This window comes from Ambystoma mexicanum, chromosome 3p (assembly GCF_040938575.1).
Source record: "Ambystoma mexicanum isolate Mex_15411 chromosome 3p, UKY_AmexF1_1, whole genome shotgun sequence".
Classification (NCBI taxonomy): Eukaryota; Metazoa; Chordata; class Amphibia; order Caudata; family Ambystomatidae; genus Ambystoma; species Ambystoma mexicanum.
The window spans coordinates 892,492,324-892,517,454 of record NC_090925.1 but is presented as its reverse complement, the minus strand read 5'-3'; the positions used below and the strand labels follow the sequence as shown (position 1 = coordinate 892,517,454).

General features: G+C 46.0%; 1 protein-coding gene across 4 annotated transcripts in view; it reads left to right on the top strand.

Moving 5' to 3' along the window:
* The window catches only part of CHD6 (chromodomain helicase DNA binding protein 6), a 2,307,824-nt gene that overhangs the window by 139,759 nt on the left and 2,142,934 nt on the right, over nucleotides 1-25,131 (top strand). For all 4 annotated transcript variants that reach the window (XM_069652122.1, XM_069652123.1, XM_069652121.1 and 1 more), the window contains exon 6: nucleotides 5,322-5,380. In XM_069652122.1, coding sequence (XP_069508223.1) covers nucleotides 5,322-5,380 — 59 coding nt within the window. The remainder of the gene's footprint in view (nucleotides 1-5,321; nucleotides 5,381-25,131) is intronic.

Sequence of the window (25,131 nt, the reverse complement as noted above, 5' to 3'; positions counted from 1 at the left end):
GATAGCCCGACACTCATTCTGGGAAAGGACGATGTTGGGTATCAGCACATGCCTAATATTGGCATTGGTTAGATTTTTGTTGAAACTTGAAGTAATGCTTACTGTGTTAAATAACTCGCAATTCTTATGATTTGGCCTACATTGGTCTCGTCTCATCACTTATTCACAACAAGGATAACCCCAAGTCTGTGTGATAAAACTTATTCAAATATTGAATGTCAGTAATTTATTTTTTCCTCATGTGATGGGTTGTTTTGTTTGCTATGTCCCAACTAAAGTGCCTGTCCTTTTTTGAATGGCACTTTACTTCTATTTCTTGACTAAATATATGATGTTTGTTTGCATGTTTTGTATCCAAAGTATTAATGTAACCCAAGGGAGTTTTCACCTCACCAAAAGGTATTTTGGGAATGTGTTATGTGAATGTGCTAGCAATGTTGTGTTTATTTGCTTGATGAGGAATTTACTATTTAACACACACAATTGTTAAAATCGAACTAATGGATGCTTTTTCAGCCCCTATGGTCTTATAGGCTGCTAGTTTTTTAACTGAGAATTTATTTTAAAATCTGTGTTGTAACATCTGTGGAAGTTAATAAAGGTTTCTTTTTGTAAACCATATAAAATTTTTAATATAAATAATTTCACCAACTACACCCATTCGCCCTGCACAGTGCAAGGTCCAGCCCTGTGTTATCAATATAGGCTGTTTGGGGAGATTGCTGATTTTGCGATAGTTGGCTCCAGCCCCAAAACAGTTGGTGGGCTGGGATTTTTGGCCCACCGTCAGCATACCTGTCTGGGGTGTACTGGCAATTGTGCAGTTTGACCAACCCCACCCATGCACCGACCTAGATAGAAATGTGATTGTTAGCATGTGCCACACCTAGAAGGAATCCTTAACCTGCCCTCCGTCGCATCTAGATATAAATGTGAATGTTGGCACGTGCCGCACTTAAATGAAACTGGGAATGATGACAAGTGCCACACTTGGATGGAATCGTGATCACTAGCCTGCCCCACATCTAGACAGAATATTGAAAATTGGCAAGTACCACGCTCAGATGGAATAGTGAATGATAGCATCACACCGAGACATAATTGGACAGCAATGCCAACTAACTAATCTACTAACAATTTCATCCTTCTGCATACACCTCTCAAACTCTAACCAAACACAACTACAAGCCTATAGCACAACAATTCACACAAACTTCACCACACTGCAACAACAAAACAAACCACACATAGATTTGCACAACAGCACATGACTACCGAGCGTAAAACACCCCAAGCCCAGCCAACGTACCCACCGGTCTGAGGCTGCCAACAGCACATCACTGCTCTCTTGCACTTTTCCAGCTTATTCCCACTAACCCACCCCCCTCCCTTTTTCAGAGCGCCAGGGGACCACTCCGGTGGTACAAGGAGAACAGGGACTGGGGGGGGGTGACCGGCCATACTGATTCAACATCAAAACAAACCCTAATTATTAGTGAGGAAGAGGTAAGAGTGGCATTGAATATTCAAAAGAAGGGCAAAGCCCCGTGCCCTGCTATGACACCCGTTGACTTGTTAGCCAACGAACAATCGATGGGGGTACCATATTTTTCCAGACTCTTCAATGAAGTTCTGTACTCTGGACAACCCCCACCGTCCTGGACCGAGGCAATCATTACACCCATCTACAAAAAGGGAGACTGAAATTCTCCGGCAAACTATAGGCGATTTCCCGGTTAGTTGCTGGGGGCAAGACCTTTGCCAAGGTAGTGTTGACGCACCTGAAAGTATGGGTTGAGGAGGTTGGTGCACTGAGTCATCGTCAGACTGGGTTTCGAAAGGGGTATTAGCACTGAACCAGTCCCTCACGTTACATCTACTCTGTCATAAATATGCTGCCCTAAGATCTTAAGACAGCATTTGACATAGTTTCTAGGGCAAGGCATCATGCTGCTGTACCAGGAAAATGGGGCTAGGGTTCACTATGGTATGAGTGGGGTTCCATCAAGGAAAGTGAACATCGAGATAAGGGTGCGCCAGGGCTGTGTCCTGGCCCCCCTATTATTTTCCCTATTCACAAATGGCGTAATTTGCAACCTTATGTCTTTTCCAACTGATGACCCTGTACTGGCACGGGATAAGATCCCGGTATTGATGTTTGCAGATGACGCTGTCCTCCTGTCCCTGACGCCGGAGGGGCTCTGCCGTCAAGTTAATATTTTCTCAAGCTTTTGTGGTGAAAGCGGCCTGACAGCGAAGACCAAGGCCATGGTTTTCAAAGGACCAAAGGGTAACATGCACTGAAGGCTCGATTTGATGCTTGGAGGAGAACGAATCGAGCAAGTAAAGTCATATGACTATTTGGGCTTGAGAGTTTATGAAAACTGTACCTGAGGTGAACAAATCAAAAAGGCGGGCCTGACTTTATCCAGGTATAGCGGTTCAATAGTAAAGTTTGCCAAGACACGTGGGGGGTGTCAGTGCGTGTTTTCGTGGAGGCCTATAAGGCCGACGCTAGGCAAGCTGCGATCTATGGTGCTGGACTCTGGGGGTGGTGGAATATGAAGCACCTGTCTGTCATTGGAAATGACTTCTTAAAAAATGTTTTGGGTTTGCTGACTAGTGCCCCTACTTTTCAAATCCTCCTCGAGCTGGATCTACAGTCAAATGAACAATTGTGCTGGGTAAAACTGTTTTATACTGGCTTGGGCTGTGGAACAGTGAACATCTTGTTAGTGATCACGGGGCTTTGGATGATGTAATGGCACAAGAGGACGGGTTGGCTATCCCTTTGATAATGCACCTAAAGAGGAAATTCCAGGGCTTGGATCTTAGGAAGCTCTGGGATCACCCAGGGATCACAAATGCAAACCCAAAGGCTCTAGTTCGTTCTGCTCTGAGGTTGCATAGGTCTGCTGAAATAGCCAGGAGGTTGAGCATGGCCACCCAATTTGCCACATTTTGGGCCCGAAAACAGGTCCAGGGCTATGAAGAGTACTTCGATTGCATGCACCCTAAAACAATGCGTTCCCTCTGTTAAGTTATGCTTTGGCATATTATCCTTGGCTGCAGTGATGTTGAATTGGAACATTAATTCCATTCCTTATTGGACATTCTTCCCAGAAGTCAGGGAAAACGTTCTACATTTCTTCTTCTGTCCCTTGTATGCGGACCTTAGGAACAGGTCACTAAAGCTTCTTTTCTTGCAGAAGCAGGTTTCAACCATTGCTGAGGCTAGCAATCTTTGCTTGTCAGGCAAGAACCCGCTTGCCACGTTTACTAGAGGGTGGTTTTTGCTAAGAGTCTGGCGTAGGAGGACAAAAGTGACTAATCTCGTCCCCGAACAAAAATAGTCTTTTTTTCTTATTATTTTTTTTGCGTTTGTTCAGCTGGGTCACACCTGTAATTTTATTCAATGACATTTGAATTATAGGGGATCTTTTTGCAAACAAATGGCAAATTATAGGCGTTATGTTATGATTTCTATTTTATACACTCCTCTGCTTTTTTCATCCTTGTTGGTTTTATCAATTATAGACACTTGACTTCTTGAATATGTATTTTACCAACTGTAGTAGTTATGGATGTGTGCGGGCTATTGACTGCTGTGAATGCATTGATGTTTTTATCTTTATGTACTGATGTGTTCATCTGTATGTTGACTTTTTTGATAAATGTTATCAAAATAAAGCTGAAATGATGATGATAAAGTTAGTGGGAGCGGATAAACGACCCTGTGTCTTGTATGATACTCTTACGAGCCCCTACGATAAGAGAGGGATGGACTATCCAGACCTGTATATTATTATCTGGCCGCCAAGGCACAATATGCCACATGGTGGTTTACCGAGCAACACGACTATTCACACGTGAACATAGAAACCGCTGGTACACACCTAGCAAACTAAAGCACTATATTGTGTGGTAAGAGAGTTACTAGCAGACAGGAGATAAAGACTGTACCTACCACCTGTGATAAGATGGCTAAACATGTGGGAATGCAAAGGATATACACCCCACATGTATCTATATATGGGGTGGAGGGAGTTGAACTAGCACAGGAAAGGATATTCCGGGTACGTTTTGAGCCCCTGGCTATTCACACACTACAAGACCTATACATAGATGGGCATCTCGTATCTTTAGAGCAGCTTAAAGTGAGGACTGGTTAATGAGATCACATTATTTTTATATATTCCTGTGTAGCCCACGATTTGGCTTGTGAGTCCATTTCAGGTGGGGATCTGCATACACAGAAATTTCTGAATACAGTGTCCATAACGGCTAGATCACTAGTAGCCAGAGCGTGGTATAGGGGGTCCCACGCCCTCTTTGACATTGTGGCTTTGAACGCTGTCTTGTTGTGAGACACGAGACCTTGTATGGAGATACTTTACCAACCACCAGCAGACCTAAGTACATATGGGCACCACTCAGAGCAACAGTCGGGACACTGTCGAGGATGTACTGGTGTAAAATATATTCACCAAGAATACTCTGTGTCATGATGTATTTACCATCTGTTCTTTGATATAGTTATTGTCGCCAAGGTTCAACTGTTGGAGTGGAAGAGGGGGAGGATATGGCAGTAGTTGTAATGTGACGGGCTGGGAAGAATTTGTGGAATGTGTCGGGACAGTTCTGTTTTCTGTTATGGTCACAAAACTATATATCTAAACTTTAAAAAAAGAAACTTATTCGAATTAGAGTTTTGGAGGGGTGTTCTCCATTCTTTCCCGACTTCCCTCCTACCCGAGGCAGGATTAAGCTTGCTTTCCTATTCACCAGTTTATGAATGTTAATGAAGTCTACGAAGGAGATGAACATGTTTTTTGTAATCTTGGTTCTCCATCATAGTTATCTTCATTAATATGCATAAACTATCCTCCCTTCTCCACATTGACTTCAGGACAGAATGAACATACATGTACCATCCTCTTAAAACGGCAAACGAACTGAAGGCTCAAATGTCAATACACTGCTTGAAGGGATACCAGTCAAGGCTGGTAAACCTAAAGGGACAGTTGCATTTCTTCACTTTAACACTGTTGCCGTCTCTGTGTCCTAAACTATTAACCATGCTTCATAGTTAGTGCAGCTATAGTTTTAAATTAATGTCACACATATAACCAATCAGAAATGTGTGTGTGTGTGTATAAATTAACATTGACATGTTTAGTGAAAATGTGTTCCAAGATCTTTCACCTAGGCTGAGATATTTGTTTGTGAAAGTTACTGAAGATACTGATGATGGAGAACCACGACTTACAAGTGAATAAGTAACTTTTCCTTCCTCATATAATCTTTATATTTTCTTTCAGTGTCATCCTGGTGAACGTGCCGAACAGGTGGAAGAATTTTATGTGAAGTACAGAAATTTGTACGTATATTGTTTTACTCAAATCCTTATTGAAATCATAATTCCAGCCTGTACTAGGTGCTTGGTTATTCAGTAGTGTAAACACAGATAGTTATGCAGCCATGGAAAGATGGGCATACTTGTATTAGAAGATGAAGTTGGGAATGGCACATATGGGCTGGATTTTTTTTTAAGCCTTATTCCCAAAAAATATTCTGTTCACAGGTAGTTGAAGGCTGTGTGTGGTGCAAGACCAGTGACTGGGGACAGAGGCAAGTGTTTGGTACAGGTGTTCACTGGCATATGTAGACTGGTTCACCCGCATGCACCAAGGTTCAGATAGTGTAGGTGAGGGCATGCATCTCTCCACATATGGGAGAGTGAATGTCTAAATGACACACAAAAACAAATATGTTTCTCGTCTCAGATAATCCCAAGCAGCCTCTTTCCACTTGTGAACCACACATTTTGGGATCACCAGTGGTCTCATGCTTGAAATGTATATACTGTCCAGCAGTTAGTCGCACTGCATGTAAGATAAAGAAATACCGCATACGAAATGCAACTGAAACATTCGTATTTTACAGTGTATATGTACATCAGTTATGTGTTGATGGAATACTTTACATGTTTGAACAGTGTAAACCGTTTATGTGGAAAAAGCGGGACATTGCAGCATTTGCAGAAAGCTGGCCACCCGCCTGATTGGTCAGTTGTCCTCAAATGACAGCCCTTGGTGTGTCTCGTAAGAGGGCCACCATAGTTAATTTGAGGTATACTGAATATGCCAGAAAGTGACCTGTCATCCCTCTGGGCAAAGGGGATAATGGTTAGCTCAGAGGATGTGCATAAATCGATCAGTGTTATGAAAGATTCCTCTTTAGTGCACCATTCCTTCCATTTCTATGGAACCCCAAACTTTTTGCTTTTATTTTTTAATCTGACCTGTTCTTTTTACAGAGCAGTGAAGCCTTAAGCTTCACTACACTGGCTTCTGCTCATCTCTTATGGGGAAACTGGCATGTCCTTCAGGCTGCCATTACTGGGAAAAGATTGTTTCCCTTAGTCTTGCTACTTTGTTTCTACTTTTAGTAACTTGTTATCACTTGTGATAACTTTTTATCATTGTTCAATGCATCTTACAATGCAGTACAATGGGGTCCACTTTGGTCCACTTTTTGTTTTACTATAGACCAACACTCGAGGATTTTTGGTTACTCTAGGTGTGCTAAATGGACAAGCTGGTGGCAGCAGTGACTTTATATAATTTATTTTGGTGCTTTTCATTTTAGCCTTACCGCGTTTACTGTGTTTGGCTACTAATTGTGGCTAGTGGTGAAACATGGCCATGCCACAAGATTTGTTTGCTTGTCCTATGGCCATCTGGTCTTTTAGCCTTCTTCCTGGCCTGTGGACCTCCACTGCTGGGGTGTGTGTGTGTTCGGCAGATCTGTCATTGGCTAGTGGGGGCAGCTGCTCTTACCTGGCTTTTGGGATAACATAGGACCCCTGCACCCACTCTTGTCAGACTTCTGTCCAGCTACAAGACTTGCAATGAGACCGTGGACCTGTCGGAAGAAGGCTTGGCGACCAACTTCTGCTGCTACCCTGGCAGAGCCCCGTCCTGTGGAAATATCTCCAGCAGTCCTGTAAAGGAGCTGAAACCCTTTGAGTGGGGGGGGGGGGGGGCTCATCCATTCTCAATGTCAGCTCGGGGCCCTACGAAGAAGAGTCTTCGGAAGTGCCCCAGAACCGCTCTGTGGCTGACCAGCTTTGAGTTTGGGCTACCGTGCTGCAGACGCTGCTGTTCCGAGTTGAGGATGATCTTCCGTTTGTCCTATAAGACTTGCGTCTGCAAAGTTTCGTGGTCCTTGCATCAAGGGGACCCTGAGATAGGAGGGAAAGTCTGGCTGCGACAAGTGAGTCCCTTTGAGTCGCCGTGTATCAGTGGCTGTCGTCCGAGATTGCTTATCTGCGTCCATTCCTGTCCTGAGAAGGGGCCCTGCAGCGAGCTTTGCTGCTTTCTTCCACTGGGAATCCTTGCACCAGCATCAGACACCGACCACAGATGTGCTCGAACCTGCAACCCCTGGGGATCGAGGGCTGAGGCTGACAGCGGGAAAAGCAACCTTTAACCTTCAGCCAACCTGCCAAGTCTCATGAAGAATCGGAGAACAGGGGGTGAGTTATAGGGATACTTGCCTGCCCCCTAAGCTCCCTTTAAAAGTTTGCAAACTTTAGAAAATCTTTTCTAACAATTTGGCCTTGCCATTGTTTGTTCACACAAGCACTCCGAAAGTTGGGAACACGTTTTTTAGCTAGTTTAACTCGTGCCCTGACACTTCAAACTGTTCACTGGACCCAGGAGACCCTACCTTCATTTTCTCCAGCATCACAAACTATGTGGAAACTTTGATTAACTTTTGGGCACAAGGCCCCAGACAACTCAGGGTTGGTGGACTTCTGAAGTTAGGGTTGATTCCATGTGGACTTGTAGTGCTAATACTCATCTGTACCTTTCTTTTCAAGGGTTTTATATGTATTTTGCCCTACACCAGTAATTGTATATATGCATCATATTTTTAGTATTGTGTGATATTACCTGTTAGTAATTATTTTTCACTGTTATTTTGGCCACAAGTAAAGAGATATTTTTATACCTGTTTGTCCAAGTAAGTTCCTTGACTGCTTTACTGTGTGTACTCATTGTGCACAACTTACAAGCTCGCCACCTCTTGAGACTTAGCCTAGACCACTCACCTTGCTACATTGAACTGGTCTGGCTACAGCTCCCCAGAGTAGTCACTGTCACAATATAGGTTGGCCTTCTATACATCTGCCCACCAGGCCAGAGTATAGAAAATCAGTTCCAACAATCAGCCAGCCAAAAGTAGAGGGCAGTGCTGAAGAATCCTTTGCTTTAAAAGCAGCAGCTCTTTGGGGGTCCTGTGAAGGTGCCATAATACCTGCCATAGCCCTGTTTCTTTGCTCTTCTAGCCCTCAAAAAGCCCCGGCATTGTCTGTGTGCCAGCGTTGCAAACAGGAAGCACATATTTCAGAGGAACAAAGCTTCCGGCAGTGGTGAGCTCTGAGCCGCGGCTTCCCTTAAGTGTCCATTTCTGCCCCAATTGCTGTTTTATGCCGATAACTTGCACTTGGCCGCTCGAATTACATCTGCGACATGGCTGAACACTGGTGCCCTTGTTCTGTGCGTTTGAGTCCCACCACAGTTGCAGAGCCAATGCTTCTCAGGTTTTCCATCTCCATCTGCTAGGTCTGTGTGAAAGGAAAGAGAACAAAAATGAAGAGGTGAATCCAATGTGATACTGCCTGCTCCCCTTGCTGCCATAGCATCCCGGCACTCATTAAAGTAAAAAGTCCTGCTATATTTTATTTATTTTTTATTTATTTTTTACATTTTTAAAGCGCTCACACAGCCGTGGGCATCGAGGCACTGTTTCAGGAATTGTTTATATTTTAGTTGCGTAATTGTTTTTGTCTTAGTTGCCTATTTATAACACGCTTAAACTCCCAGAGTTTTCTAAGCGCGGACCAGGGGATCGAACATGTGCTGCTTCGTGTCGTCTTGCTTCCAAGGCGTGCACGTTGCCCCTGAGCTCTCCTCCCGGGGTAGAAGGAGTAAAAGGAAAAACAAATGAGAAGAGAAAAGAGTTGCCCTGGGCTCTCTTCTCCCGGCATACAGCAAGACATCTAACTGAAGTGAAGGCCACTGCCCGGGCCAGCTGCTATGGTTCGGAGTCTTACGACTTGAAAAGTCCTGCATCTGGCACTAGCTCTCATTAAGTAGACTGCGTTGGGTCTTAGCCTTGCACAAGCGCACGTCTTTAAAAGTACAACCTTCCCCTCAGACAGCAAGTGATCCTAAACCATGCAAGCAGAAAGTCCTCCAAGGGTCTATAAATCCCAGCCTGCGCAACATTCTTGGGATACTGCTACTGTTGATGATTTGCTTCTATAGAGTTTTATGCTAAAGTTCTTTGCAATAATTAATGAAATGGTTTGTAACAAAGTGATGGCGAAATATCACAGAGAAGACAAAATATACACAATATAAGAAAACCATACAGAATGAAAATGGCATGATGTCCCGAAAAGCAGAATACAATGAAAGTCCAACCAAATGGATATTGCAGACTGAAAATTTAGCCAGCTCCCCCCGTAAACTTGATCACAAAATCATCGACGGGAGGCAATGTCTAAAACGGTCACAAGTTAATGTTATGCAGTTAAGTGGAGTACTTAGATAATGTGGGGTTATTTGGTGCCAAAGCCAGTCCACAAATGTTGCACCTTCCAGTCCACCCAGAATGCCTTATAAAACGAGTATATTCCAAATGGAACCCCCACACTTCCCCATACCAGGTCACAAGCATTAGAGTTTCTGTGGCTTCCTGCATGGAGTATGTTAATCAGTAATAGAAACACAACAAATATGAGCATGAACTGCTGCCTATTTCTACCTCCCAGCCCCCACAGTACCTGCCCTTTCCCTGCCTCAATTGCTATGGTGTTGCAGGATTTCCTAACGGGGTGGGTCTTGTGATGAATCCAATGGAGTCCTTTACGGATTCCCTTTCGGTAAACTCCTCCCACGTGGCCAGGGGACGGCATCCGCTGCCTGATCCTCCCTCATAAAGCTGGCCCCAGAATCATATGGGAGGAGATGGAATAGAAAGGGTAAGTTGTCGTGACTTCATTGGGGGAGACGCTGAATCTCCACCTTTCCCATGAGGAAGACCCTCGAATACCAGGACCTTTTTCTATGAAGAAGACCCTATTATACCCAAGACTTTAATGGCCAATTTTCAGCTGCTTGATCCCCTTTGTAGAGAAAGTAAAGAAACCTCTTCTTATTTTTCCTTAGGTCAAAACTCTATCTTTGTTACAGCTTTGTGTATCTAGGTCAGAGACCTTTTTTGCTTCTAATACCTTTTGTAGAAAAAAGAGCCTCTTTCTCTTATAGGGGAGGTTGCTGATTATCATCTTAAGTAATATCCATAGGGTGGGAAGCCAAGTCTTTAGGGAAAAGGGTATGTGATGAATCCAATGGGAGTCCTCACAGATTCCCTGGCAGTAACCTCCTCCCCTGTGGCCAGGGGACGGCAGCCCCTACCTGATCATGATCCTGGGGTGGCTTTACGAGTGAGGATCACATGGAAGGAGACCACTACCGGGAAGATGTCATGCCTTTGTTAGACTAGATGCAGGATCTCCCCCTTTCCCATGCGGAAGACCCTCATATACCCAAGACCTTAATGGCCTATTGCCAGCTGCTTGTTTGCCCTTGCAGTGGAAGTAAAGAAATCTCTTATTTTTCCTCGGGTCAAAGCTCAATTTCTGACCTGGATTCACACAGCTCCAACAGAGCTTTTTTGCTTCTATACACCTTTGTATGAAGATGTCTGCTCATGTAAAACTACTGAGAAAAACAACCTAAATGCTATAAATCTGATGACATCTATGGACTCCAACTCCCATAATCCCTCAAGTACTGAGACAAGGTGGATGAAGGAGTTGGTACAACTTAACAGAAGCCTGAAGCTTAATGTGCAGAGTAGTTCTACAGAAGTACCTGTGCGCGGGCCATTTTAAAGCTGGGAACCACACTACAGGCAGCGCAGGAGAAGACGTTGGCTCCAAAGTGAAGGCTTTTGACTGCGGGAGACATGTACAGGTGTGGTCAAGCAGAGGTGTCCGCAGGAGGCTAAACGCAGAGCAAGAGCACAAAGTGCAGCAGAGACGGTGGGGGGCCGCAAGAGAGTTCCTGAGTGCTTGGCAGCTCGAACAAGTAGAGTTCTCCAGACCAGGACCTGAAGGGAAAAAGGCATGTGACTACAAAGCTGCAAAGGAAGTCTGCAGGACGTCTGCAGCCTCCAGAGGGGGAAGCGAGCCGCAGAGCTAAACTGCAGAAGCATGTGCAGGTCGGAGACGCTGGAAAGAACTGATGAGTCGAACCGAAGCAAGTGGAGACCCTGGGACGTTCCGGCAACCGTGCCATCGCAGGTTTGAACGTTTTGAGATAATGGATGCAGAAAGTACAAGAAGTGTATTTGAATGCAGAACAGGCAAAGTACAGAGTCAAGCTTCAATGAGATACAAGTACATGAGATGCAAGTGTGGGGCAAAGTTTGAACAAATATCACTGCAGACAGATATACAGAGTGCACTATGGTATATTCAGTTTTGGTTATAAAGAGAAGTCCTGGCTGGGGAGTGTGCCTGGAGAGTTGCAAAGCTACAAGAAATAGTGAATGAGGAACAGTGTTTGCTAGACAAAAGAGACATTTGTGTTAAAGACAAGACTGTTGCAGTACGTGTTGCCTAACAGGAACATTGTCAATCCAGACACACAAGGAACTGTTAGTAAAAGAGACATTGCCATCCATTACGAATCCAAGGGAAGGGATCCACCCTCTGGGTCCAAGGTCTTTCACCTTGGTGAACATTTTTGTTGGAATTATTCAAATTTTTTGTTGTGAACACTTCTTTTGCCAATATCAGGTTAAAGACATTTCCTTGCACCCCTTAGCGTTTTGTTAGTAGTATCATGGTCCGGATAGGATGTTTTTGGACACAAGGACGCCTTTTCAGTTATTGACATCCTAATGCAGACAGAGCCTTAGTTTTTGGTTTATAGGTAGGAAAACTCCTCTTTAGCATAGGGTCACAGAGGCATTTTCCCAACCTATTTTCATTTAAATAAACGTCTTTAACCACAAACATGACAACTTTGTGTCCGGCTTTCATTTCTGACCTCTGTCTGTACATTATACACTTGTACCTGGGGCGCCAGTGCCCACAACTAAAGAAGATCGATCTGTTTTGGGATATTTTTCTTTAGTGTCCTCCCGTGGACCAGGAAAATGTTTTAATAATTGTAGATTATTGTATCATCTTAACTATAAATGAAGACACCATGCAATCAAGTGCCCATTTGCTTTGTACCAGAATGAAGAGCAATGCCAACCTCAAGTTAATGTCCCCTGAGTTTAACTACTGTAGTTGCAGACACACTAAATAAATGTGTGATATGGGAACCTGTTTGTTTGACAAGGGCATGCAGATTGTTGTGTGTGATGTGACAATATATTTCAAATACTACAAAATAAGCAACCAGTTTATGGATATCCAAAAAGATGTTATAGAAAAAAACAAAGCAGTTTAAAAGGGAAGGGGTTGTCCTGTTGTGATTCACTTTGTTTTGAAATATTAGATTACTAAGAAGTATGAAGGATTAGAGCATAGATGCACCTGTTAGGGAAGATTTCTCTGTTGAAAACGCTCCCTGTCTGTGGACACCCAAATATTTTGCTTTTGTTTTTAAACCTGTCCTGACTTTTTACAGGGAAGTGAAGCCTTCAGCATTACTCCTCTGGCCTTTTGCTCATTTTGTTATGGGGAAACAGATCAGTCCTTTAGACTATCAGTACTGGCAAACTGTTTCCCTTTTTGTCTTTTACTTTTTGTAACTTTGTACACAGCATCTTACAGTACAGTGCAATGGGGATAATTTTGTTTCACCCTAGCTTTTTACTCTTGGGATTTTTGGTTTCTTTTATATGTGCCTAAAGACATTCTGGTGGCAGCAAATATATTTCGGCAATTTTTGTGTTATGGCTAGTCTTCACATTCACAGTGTATGGCTACTAATCGTGGCTAATACTCTAAAATGGCTCCACTACTAAAGAGTGCAATGTTCTTTGGCCATATTTTTGTTTGGCCTTCTTCCTGCCTTGCCAGTTCAGGAAATCCCTTATAAGGATATGCACTTGCCCGGGAAAGCTACTGCTTTCGCCATCTAGTGATAGCTTTGTGTGTTTTTGTGTGTGTGGCTCTGGAAGGGGTTGTGACTCTCTGGTCCCACTCCACATCTGTGATGCTTGAAAGTCTGGGTGTGTCCACATCTGTGATGCTTGAAAGTCTGGGTGTGGGACATGATTGAAACGAACAGTGGTCCCTAATTGGACCACGACTGGTTGTTTGAATGGTACAGATCCATACCATTGTTTTGCTTGCACTTGCTAAAAGCAAGAATTTTGGATAAGAAGCAGACTTCTGCAGCCATTTTGGGAGATCCAGTTGGATACACGAATCAGTGTAGAAGAACAGCCAACTGAAGATCAAAAGGAGAACCCTGTAGAGGCCCAGCATCCCTAACAGCGTCTGTCCCGGTAAAGCCCTGTTGAACTACCTGATCTGCAAAGGCCCTATGCAGTTCTACAAACATTAGATTGGTGGGAACAACTGGTCTCGACGTGTTCTTGAGGATCCAGCCACCCTGAGCCTTCACAAGTTTCCCTGAACTACCCAGTGGACTGACCAGATCTCCAATGGGTTACCTCGTCAGTGCCATCGCCGTTGTATTTGCAACCGGAACTCCGGTGGTCGGCAGCTTGTGGTGTAAGACGCCTTCCTGTCGAATTTCAGCTTCCCAGCTTGAAGGTCTTTTTCAGTTGCAACTGGAAGGACGCCTTCCGACCTCTGTGCAATGTGGCCGCCGCAGGAACTCTCCTTCCCCCATTCTGTGAAGTGGCCTGAATAGGTCTACGTCAGTGCTTCCTGCATTTCTCCATCGCCAAGGGTTGCACTCTGCTCCTGCACCTGACCGAACCCTTGCAACTGCAGCTCGTGGTCACCCCTCAAAGGAACCAACGGCAGGAAATCCAACCGCCAATGACCCGAAGTGAACCCGTCCAGTCCTCTGGGAAAATCAAGTATTTTGTGGGGCGGGGGGGAGGCTAAGTAAACAGAAAGCTAAGAACACTTTGTTGCATCTCTTCCCTTGAGCAATCACCAACAGTTACATTCTGGGTTGAAGCTGCTAGTATCTATCCCAAATCGTAGGCCTGGAGATCGGTGCCGGAAAAGGATGGGCAAATAATTTAGGCTGTCAAAGGCCATTGCAGTTAAAACGAAGCAAGGATCACTGACTAACCCCAGTCGGACTGCCTGGAATTTTTGTATGTCTGGGAAAGTGTGTCTTGGGATGTGTCCTTATCTTCAGTACACTGACAGGGTGGGGGTGGAGGGTCGAGAATGGCACCAGGTTGAGGATAAAAGAAATATGATGAAAAACACAATATGTGAGGTTAGGGCTTTAATATGGAATAGTGTAAGGTGGAGGAATAGGGATGAAGGGTCTTACCTATGGTGAAGACAGAGCGGGGCATGAAGTACGGACTGCAGTAAAGTACCCTTTGTACAATTAAAGTTAGTTACTTCTAAAGGTTCAACCATTTGCTGTAGCAGGGAGGAGTTGTATCAGCACTCCTCTCTGTGCCTCCTGCCCCTTGTAACTATTAACAATAGCTTGAAGACTAGACTAAATGAAAAGTAACCTAAAACAACATAGTTTCTATAAACTAAATGATCACACTATGAAGACATAGTCTTCCTAATTGTCCCTAATACTAAACATAAACTTAATGTCTCCAAATTGCTGAAATTTGGAGGTGCTGCGATTCTCTTGGAGTTTCTGCCATTGGCTCAACGTCCCGGAGACTGCCTGGCTAGCGTCCAGCGGGCCGCCATCTTGAAGGCAAGTGCCACGCCAGTCACCATTTGAAATATACCCAGGGGTTCCTGCATCTGTGGGGTGCTATATCACTCTGGCAAGTGAACTGTTGTCATGTAAAGTAAACAGGGAAACTTGAGTCTTGGTGGGACTTTTGGGTTTGGGTGCATATGTGGTCTCTTGACGCAATGCCTCCTCGGGTAATCTGGGGATTAGTTGTATTACTAACCAGAGGCCCCCTTCCGTTGTCCTGGTTTATTCGGAAACTCCCGGTGGTAAGCTTGGAAGAGTTGTGGTGCCTCTGTGTTGGGCACTTGCTCCCAGGTACGGTCTTCGAGACTGTGTCTTTGCCACTTCAGTAGTTACTGCAAGACGTTTGTATGCCACCTGGAATCCATCAATCTTTACTTTATTAATGTATATCGCGCAACCAAGAGACTCATGGGCAAACAGGCGCTGGGAAAAGGGGAACCTGAAGAGGAATTAGTTTGTCCTTCCAATAAAGTAATGGCAGGAGCCTTACTCCGATTATACTTCTGCCATTCGATAGCCATATTCAGTAATTGAGCCACAACTGTTGTGTCCCTCTCTGTCTCACAGTTTTTATCCTTGGCCCCTTTCCTTTGCTTATTAGGTTCCCCTCTCTTAGGTTGAAAATTAGGTGTGCTGACCAACAAGCCAGAATATATCTGCAAGGATTGGAAACTTTTATTCACCATTGACACAACTGAACACACCTCCATTTGACAAGCGCTATCCATCTTAATGGGCATCACAAATTGTGCTGATTTGTCTAGGAGGTTGAGCCAAATGCCAAAATCGTGAAAATTGCTACACTTCTTAAAGTCAGCCATAATCTCATCTTTGACAATCTGTCACATTGGTTCAATGTTTTTAGGGTCCACAATCTACCCTCCAAAGAATCCACCATAGGTTTTAAAGTAGTAACCAACAGAGTGTCCTCTTCTTTCTCCTCACTATCCTCGCTCTGCTGTGGAGCCAGATCCTGGGACCAGATGAATAGGGTTATCACAGTGCAAAACACTGTCCCCAACCTGTTTACAATACTGAGTCGCGCATAGCTTGACCATATTTTACTGGTTCAGTATCAACATTGGAGCCGGAGTGTGATTTATCTTGAAGTCTCCTTCTACGGGCGCTCACAGCCAGAACATCTGATATTGATATTTTATTTCTATTGCGCTCGTACACAAGTGTTTCAGAGAGCGACAAGGCAAGAGAGGGGAACAGGGGAGTACAAAACAGCGATCTTACTAGGCCCAGTGACATTGAGAACATGCAAGTGCATGGGAGAGGGGGAGGGGAAAAGTGCATGGAAGGGGGGAGAAGTGGAAAGTGGGAAGCAGAGGAGAAACAGATAAATAACAATAAACAATAAAGGCAACAAACAGTTTTAGTGCAGCCAACAATTTGCAAGTGCTAGGTTTAAGGCAGCAGACAAGGTAGGTCTGATAAGTGCAGGAAGAAAAAAGGGGGGCTGTATGGGTACAGATATAGACCCCAGTGCAAAGGGGTGGCCCGGAGGCAGTGCAGGAGGGTGGCAGGGTGAGCAGGTATCTGTGCCTGGAGGACAGAGGGTGGCCAGGTGCACGGTGCCAAGAGAGAACAGATCAGCCGGTGAGAGGGGGAGCGAAGGCAGAAGAAAAGAGGAAGGTCTTGAGGTGCTTCCAGAGTGGCAGGGAGGCTGTTCCAGAGGGAGGCCCCAGCTCGTTTCTTTGAAAAACGACTGACCCTGAAGGAGTTGGAGGTAGAGGAGCAAAGAGCTCAGGAGGGGAGGTATTTGCAGAGGGTTAGCTGAAGGTCCCAGAAAGCCTTGTGGATAATGCAGAGGGTTTTGAATGTAATGCTTGCATCCACTGGGAGCCAATGGAGAGATTTCAGAGCTGGAGAGATACGATCCCAGGGCTTGAGTCCAAGGACAAGTCTCGCAGTTCTGTTCTGGATTAGTTTCAGAGGGCGGAGAGTAGAGGCAGGTAGATTTAGAAAGAGGCTATTACAATAGTCCAAGCTAGAGAGAACCAGAGCTTGGGATACCATGAGCTTCTGGGGGAAGGAGAGGAAAGGCAGAGTACCTCTGAGGAGGTGAAGTCGGAAATTTGACTTTTTAGAGACTTCACAGATGAGGGCGGAGAAGAAAAGGGTGGAGTCAAAGATGACCCAGAGGTTCTTAGCCTCGCAGGTGGGGGTAGGAGGAAGGCCAAGGAAGGCCGGCCAGAGAGTGAGGGGAAAGGATGGTTGAAGGTGTGCCGCCGAGGAGGATCTCTGTCTTGCTGGCATTCAGACAAAGATCATTGGCGGCACACCAATCTTGAATTGCAGTTAGGCAATCAGAGATGAGAGAGGAAGAGCAGGTGGCAGAGGGCAGCCTGAAAATGAGTTGTGTTGTCAGCGTAGCACTGGAAATTTTAGCAGAAAGTGGCAATACAGTGGGCGAAAGTTGCCAGGTATTGGTTGAAAAGACAGGGCGAGAGGTTAGACCCCTGGGGAACACCACAGATAGAGAGGAAGATAGATGAAAGGAAGGACCAAGTTAGACCTGGGAGGGTCGATCTTAGAGGAAAGAGGTCAGCCAGGACAGAGCCTGATCAGTGATGCCCAGGTTTTCACAGAGACGGTTCAGCAGGATGGTACGGTTGACCGTGTCGAAGGCAGAAGAGAGATCGAGGAGGATGAGGACAGAGGGAATGTTAGAGTCAAGGTTGGAGAGCAGATCTTCACGGATGTTCAGGAGAGCAGTTTCTTTGCTTCTGGCAGCTCTGAAGTCAGACTGGTGGTCATGGAGACGGCCAACAGAATTGGAATGAAGGTTAAGCTGAGAGATGGCCAACTTTTCCAGGTGTTTGCCAAGAAAGGGAGTAATGGAAATTGGGCGATAGTTAGCAGGACAAGACGGATCAGCTGTGGGTTTCTTGAGAAGAGGATGCACAAAGGAGTGCTTCAGAGGGGAGGGGGAAGGATCCTGAGGCAAAGGAGTGGTTGCAAAAATCAGCAAGGGCCGGAGCGAGGGTGTCAATGTGGTCCTTGATGGTTTCAGAAGAACAGGGATGAACCTGTTTTGATGAGGCTTTCATAGATCGGACTTGTCTAGCAACCTCGTCAGGGGAGAAAAGAGGAAAGGACTAGAAGGATGGTGGGGGGGTGGGTAAAGGAGGGTCATCAAGCACAGATGTGGAGGTGGGAGGAGGGGTGTGGGTGGAGAGGGTGGACAGGATGTCCTGGTTTTTTTAAATGAAGTGAGAGGCAAGGGCATTGCAAATAGCCTGGGAGGCAACAGGAGGGGTAGAGACTGCAGCAGGGTTGGCCAGATCCTTGCAGATTTTAAAGAGTTCGGCAGTTGTTAGATGCCGCAGAGACATGAGCTTGAATGTGGACTCTCTTCTTGGTGAAGACAGAGAGTCGGTATTGTCTTTGTAGCAGGAGACAGGCCAGTTTGTCAGCGGATGAAAGGGAAGTCCTCCATTTCCTCTCAGCCGCCCTACACCTACGTTTAAGTGTAGCTAGGTCAGAGTCATACCAGGAATTGCACTTGGCTTTGGACTTCAAACGGATCCTCGTGACAGGGGCAAGAGCATCAAGCGTATCAGAAATTGAAGAGTAGAGCAGAGACAGGGATGTGTCAGGATGTGAGACAGCCAAAGGTGGGGGGGGGAGAGAAAGTGGTGGCAAAAGCCTCAAATAACACACGCTTCATGAGCCGGATGTCCGAGAAGGTAGGTGGCAGTGTTGGGGTAGGCTTGGCTTGGGGGGAAGAGAGGGAGAGATCGCTCTGAGAGAGGAGTGGTCAGAGGGATGGAGAGGGGGAGGTCAGAGGAGATCAAGACATCGAGTGCGTGCCCTGCAGAGTGAGTCGGGCCAGAGGGGAGGATGGACAGGGAGAGGGAGTCGCAGAGGTCACGGAAGAGTACGGAGGAGGAGCAAGGAGAGTCTAAATGTATATTGAGGTCACCGAGAAGGAGGAGTTGTGGTAGGGGCCAGGAGGGAGGAGGAGAGGTCTGCCCACTCGGAGAGAAATGAGTTGATTTGACCAGGAGGCCGTTAGATGGTAACCACAGTAAGAGAATGGGTAGGCGAGAGAGAAAGCCTACAGACAAGGCATTCAAAAGAGGAGTAGGTCTGAGTGGGAATGATAGAAGCAGGAATCCACTCGGGAAAGATCAGGGCTAACCCCTCACCGGACCGGGAGGATCTGGGTGCTGAGAGGATCTTGTAGCCATCAGGGAAGAGAGTGTCAAAGCTTGTGACAGAGCTGGCCGTGAACCATGTCTCAGTAAGACCAAGGACATCAAGGTCTAGTTCTTCAAGGAGGTGGCAGATGTCAGAGGAGTGTTTGACAGCAGAGCGAGAGTTGAGGGTGGAAATACTTCCCGCCAGGAGTAGCACATTCGCCTCTCTTGTGTCCTCTCCTTCCTTACGGGTGTAGTCACACTAATTCCCTCATTCACTAAGAACAATTCTGGATGCGTGCCCCTGCAGAGTTAATATGCCTATAGTGTTAATCTACAGAGGCACAGTATATTAGCAGGCAGTGTTGGTGGGAATAGGGAAAACTCGAAAAACACAATACCCTGTACACGTGCAAGGACGGGAGGGATCTGGGGAGATAACAACAGAAGAAATGACTGACTGAGAAATATTATGTGCCTTAATGTACTTGCTGAACACCACTTTGTCTCCTATGGCTGGGCCGGCTCAATCTCCATTTGCCCCAGATATGCTCTGCGGTGCACCTCACTCCGTCTCACTGCTCCCAGCTTCCACATAAACTCAGCTGCTGAGTTGCGCTCTGCTTCCCGGCGTTCTGATGGATTAGAGGAACGTCCCTAGAGACATGACGTCTCGCGAATGACCCAGCAATCAAGCCGCACCCCTCAAGGGGCTGCTTCTTACTGCTTTTCTGGGTAAACACCTCACCTGAGCATGGATTGTCGCATTGTACAGGCCCCAAGGTGAAGTATAGTCTAGGGAGAATAAATGTGATAACTTCTACAACTTTGTCTTTTGCCAAAGCTAAACCATCCCAAAAAATCATGTGCCGTTTCTATAGATCATTTTGAAGGTTCTGAAACTATTCATCATATGGTGCTGTCAAAATAATTTCCAAAATCAACCCTGCAGTGGATTTTCGTGGACAACCCTATTATGATGAACAGGCAGACATTGAGAGGTCTGGCAAACCCAATCAAGGTAAGGTATCGGAGTGGCAAGGGTTAGCCTCAGAAACGATGTGAGAGTGGTCTTGGGCTACAACGAGTCCACACAGAGCAACACCAATAATTCTAGGTAGAAAGGTAAATATAAAGGTTGTAGGTGAAGGATCAAATACAATAGTTTCGAGTCAAAAGGACCGAAAAATAAAAGGTAGAATTTTATTTTTTATTTTATTTATTTATTTTTTTTTGGGGTGGGGGTCCCCCCCGAAACCTCCATTTCTGGTGTCAAAAAAACCCTTTTCTTTCCTATACGGAAACCACAAAAAAAAAATACATTTTAAAAAGGGCATTCGACCATTTTTTTTTTTCGGTCCTTTAGACTCTAAACTATTGTATTCGATCCTTTTGTTTTCGATCCTTTGACTGGACACCAAATATAAACATATACAATACTTTGAGGACTTTGAAATACACACTAAGCCAGTACAATTTCTAGTTAAATATTGCCACACAAACCCTTATAAAACGGATATATACATTGACCTTCATCAGGTATACAATAGCATTTGATTCAATGACCAGTGAAACACAGGTAAGTACTCATATGCGTTAGAAATAGAAAGAACACTTCAGGATTATCATAAAACAGTTTCCCTAGCTCTTATGAAGTTCAACCTTAAGATGGTTTGGGGGCCTTTTGCCCAAAAGTCACCAGTTCCAAAGTATATACTTCACAGGTCTGTTTATGAACAGATTGACAGTGCCAGCGGTTATGATAAGAGTCAAAAGTTAGATAAAATGTGGGTAAGTAAACTCGCTCAATCCCAGTGACTAGGATAGGCCCAGGAAGGGATCCTTGACCAGGCCTCCACTGACCAAAATCAGGAAAGAATGATTTAGGGACAGGACTTTATGCCCATGCAACACTATGAAGCATAGGGGGGAGGACAGAAATGGGTGTGTTAACTTACCCCCTGGCTCAGATTTCTCCAGAGATCACTGTTGAGGTTCCAGAATCCGTTGCAGACGCAATCTGCTGTGATTGGTCCAATCGAGGCAGGCCTGGGAGTCTCTGGGTGATCTTCAATGGACGAACAAAGGAGCTAGCCCAGCACAGCTTCTGTTTATTCAAGATGGCTGAAAATGCAGGAGCTAGCATCTTCCTTACACAAGATCCTCCAAGTTCCATGGATGCACTCGGAACAGTGTTGAGTGCAGAGAGGTAGCCCACTTGCGAAGGCACGGACCCTCAAGCAGGGCTCGAGTCTGGTTTTTCATACTGGTCTAGGGGTTGGAGCACTGACAATTGTCTTCTTGAGATCAGGCAGAAGAACAGGCCTTCACTGGAACAACACTGGAGTCGGTGCTGGTCAGCTGCAGGAGTTGTCCGTCGATAGCCAGCGGGCTGCTCTTCTTTATCTTGGCTCCAACAATAATTAGTCTAATGGCTCTAGAAGCCCTCCGTTCATCCAAGATTTGGGCTGGAAGGTTGCCCAAGCTCACCAATGGTAAGGATCTAAGCAGGCAGGAAGAAGGCCAAAGACAATATGGCCGAAGTACAAGCAAAAAACGTGATGCAGGGCCATTTTAGGGTGCTAGCCATCTTTCGTAGCCATTTGCGTTTAATGCAAAAGTGCACATGCACAATTACTAAAGCACGGTAGAAAAATATATGCTGCCGCCAGCTCATCCTAGGCATATTGTCCAAAGCTGTTACAGAAAAAGATATAAGGATGCACAGTATCTTAACCAAATTTTACCTTAAGGTGATGTGTGAAATTTTATCAATACAAGCAATTTAGAAAGGGAGACCTAGTCTCTCAGTATTGATAATTTTATGGACTGATATGTTTCACCATAAGAATGAGCAAAAGGGCAAGGGAAGTAAAGCATACGGCTTTACCTGCCTCCAAAAAGTCAGGACCGAAATCTAAAGAAATGGTGTCACATGAAGTCTATGGGAGGAAAGCAGCAAAAAAAGAAAATATTTCCTAGCAGTTGCCAAAGTTATAAGCTGCCCAAAAAGTCTCTTGCTTTGCTGAAGTAAGCTTAACATAACAACAGAGTGTCTTTCGCCAATTCATTTTTATATAACCTGTTCATATATAAATATATGCATATTTCTGATGTTTGTTAATCTGCTTAGAATCACATGCTGTGCATAGTCCGACATCCAGTGGTCACTGCAGAGTATTGCATTTTGTTTTTCGTAGTCGAAAAGGGGACGTCTACGAGGCGTGTCTGTAACACTATCCCTATAGTGACGTGCAGTGTACCCACAATCCCTCACGCGTCGAAGTCCCTCTGATTGTTTTTTCCGCCCAGATATTGGTCGCCTTTACGCAGAGCTCCTCGAGAGACATTGCAAATATTCACTCGACCATTTGGTCGTTATTTAGATATTCACTCGACCTTTGGTCGTTATTTAACGTTGGGTTCCTCCTTCGACAAAGCTGTTCTCCGCCGACAATATCTTCGACGGCTGTGCCTTCGACAGAGGAGACCCTTTGGCGTTGCCGAACACGTGGCCTGGCCTCGCCGGCCTCAAACAGTAGGGAGAGTGGGGTTGTGGGATATTTCTTGCTATCTCTTTAAGAATGCCTTTCTCTTTCCCCACCTTTTCCTTCAGGGTTGTTATCACGTCTGTCCCTTCCCTCAGCTATGGAGAGGACACCCTTTAGGTTTTGCCTGCGCTGCAAGTGCAAATTCACCTGGGAAGACCAGCACAAACGGTGCAACTGTTGCTTGCCCCTCGACCACAAAGAAGACGGTTGTGCGGCCTGTAAGCTTCTTAAGCCTTAGACTTTAAAGGACCGCAGGGTCAAAAGGTGGGCAGCCTACGCCATGTCTAGGTCCGATTCCTGACCCGCCGCCGCCGAAAGTGGCGAGGAAAGTGATAACCCGACCTCCGCATCGGAGGTTGTACACCCCTCTAGGGAGTGGTCGCGCTCCTCGTCGTCTGGCCCCGACAAGCTCGGCTCACGCCTTGCTTATGGGGATGAACACCCAGGCGACACAGACGCACACAAGCAGGTCCTACCGGCGGCCTCCACGGACTGTAGGGGTCCAAAGCCCCCCTCGCAACCGCAGACGCGACCAGCGACTGGGCTACCCCCAGATAAGGGCGCTATCACCAAACTGCCAGATGACGTGCCCCGCCAGCGAGCGCCCGTCGCCGTAGAGGACGCGACACCTGTAACGTCGAGGCCAGAGGAAGCCTCGACAGACCATTTAGTCGTTGAGAGCCTGGCGCGTATGGTTTCCACCGATAGCCAGAGACGGATGGCGAAAGAGACGCTGAATACCGCTCGCAAGGCCAGGGAAACGCCAAAAGGGACGGAAGGAAGGCATGAACCACCCCCTCTGTCGAAAGGGACTCCTAGCCTACTAGAAGGCTTTTCAGAAGGCGATGGGACCTTATCCTCGACGTTATGGATAGGTCAAAGCGTTTACAGGCCGAAAGCCTTCCCTTTCCCCCCCCCCAGACCGCTATGGGCTGCCACAAGAGACCTTAGAGAGACTCCAATTTTGCATGGACAAAATGGAGAATTTTATGTAAACCCAATACCTGCCCACACCCAAAAGACCGAGAAGGGCCTCAGGAGGATCCAAGGGCTAAATACCCTAGGCTGTTTAACCCCCCACAGGGGGAGGTAGAGTTGTATGACCTCGCTGAAGAGGACTCCTACTTTCATGAAGATGAGTTCTTAACTAACGAACAAGAACAAAACATAGACCAGGAAGGTTTTGAGGATGACCCAGACATCGGTGATGGGGGGGGGGGGGGCTTTGAAGAAGACCCAGAAGAATGTGCTTCACATCCGTGGCAGTCCCCATCAGCGTCTACAGACCCTGACACCCTAAAACTGTGTGCCCGCAAAGACTCACCAATCAGGAATACGTCACCTATAGACGATCAACCTACCTTTAATGCACTACTACGCAAAGCAGCAGCGCATTTCGAAATCGAGACTGGCGATATTTCTCCTGACATAGACTTTGTGGAAAAGATTATCAAGGAGAAACCCCCTGTCAGGCAAACCATTCCCCTCCTTGCCTCAGTAAAGAGACGAATCATTCCTTCGCGATCTACACCCGCATTGGTCAGAGGGGTCAACCCAAGGATAGAAAAATTTAGTCAGTCTCCATCGGACCCGTTATACATCAGGGGCCACTCAGTACTGGACTCCCTAGTAGTAACAAATACAAGAAAAAAGGCAGGGGTCCCCCTATCAACCAGCGAGGCACCTCCAGATAAAGAAGGTAAAAAGCTGTATGCCCTAGGTAAAAGGATTACAGCCTCGGCAGCCTTTTCCACTAGGATTGCCAACAATAACTCCATACTGGCAAGTTATGCAGATGCCCAATGGAGCAAACTACGCAAGGACATTGAGGAGGTACCTGAACCCCTAAAAACTCGGCTTCTGGCCACGGTTATTGAGGGAACCTTAGTCAACCAGAGCATCATTAAGAATACTCTAGATGCTGCAGAAACAGCTGGCCGTTCCCTAGTCCAAGGAATCCTCCTCAAACGTCATGTCTGGCTACGTAATTCAGGGTTTAAACCCGAAACACAAGCATCTCTCATTAAAAAACCAATAGAGGATGCCAACCTCTTTGGGAAGGCGGTGGATGATGCACTAGAGACTGCAAAAAAGGATTTTTACACCATTAGGACCCTAGATCACATTTCGAGGCCTCCCAACAAGCAAGGTTATGGGAACAGACGCTTTTTTCGAGGCCAACGCCAGCAACAAAATCAACAGCAGCAGCAATACTCTGCAGGCAACTGGTCCTCGAATCAAGGAACCCGTGGACAATACACCCAGAGAGGACAGCGTCGTGGCAAGGGAAGAGGTCGGGGTTCCACCCCTAGAGGTTCCCAAGCCACCAACACCAAATAACCCGACGATTCGGGTCCCCTCCCATGCATCGCCGGTCGGGGGCCGCCTAACATCCTTTCTTCCAGCATGGGAGGGAATAACATCAGACCGCTGGGTACTATCAACCATAGCCCGCGGCTACTGTATAGAATTCAACCGCTCCCCGACGTACAGACCCCCAAG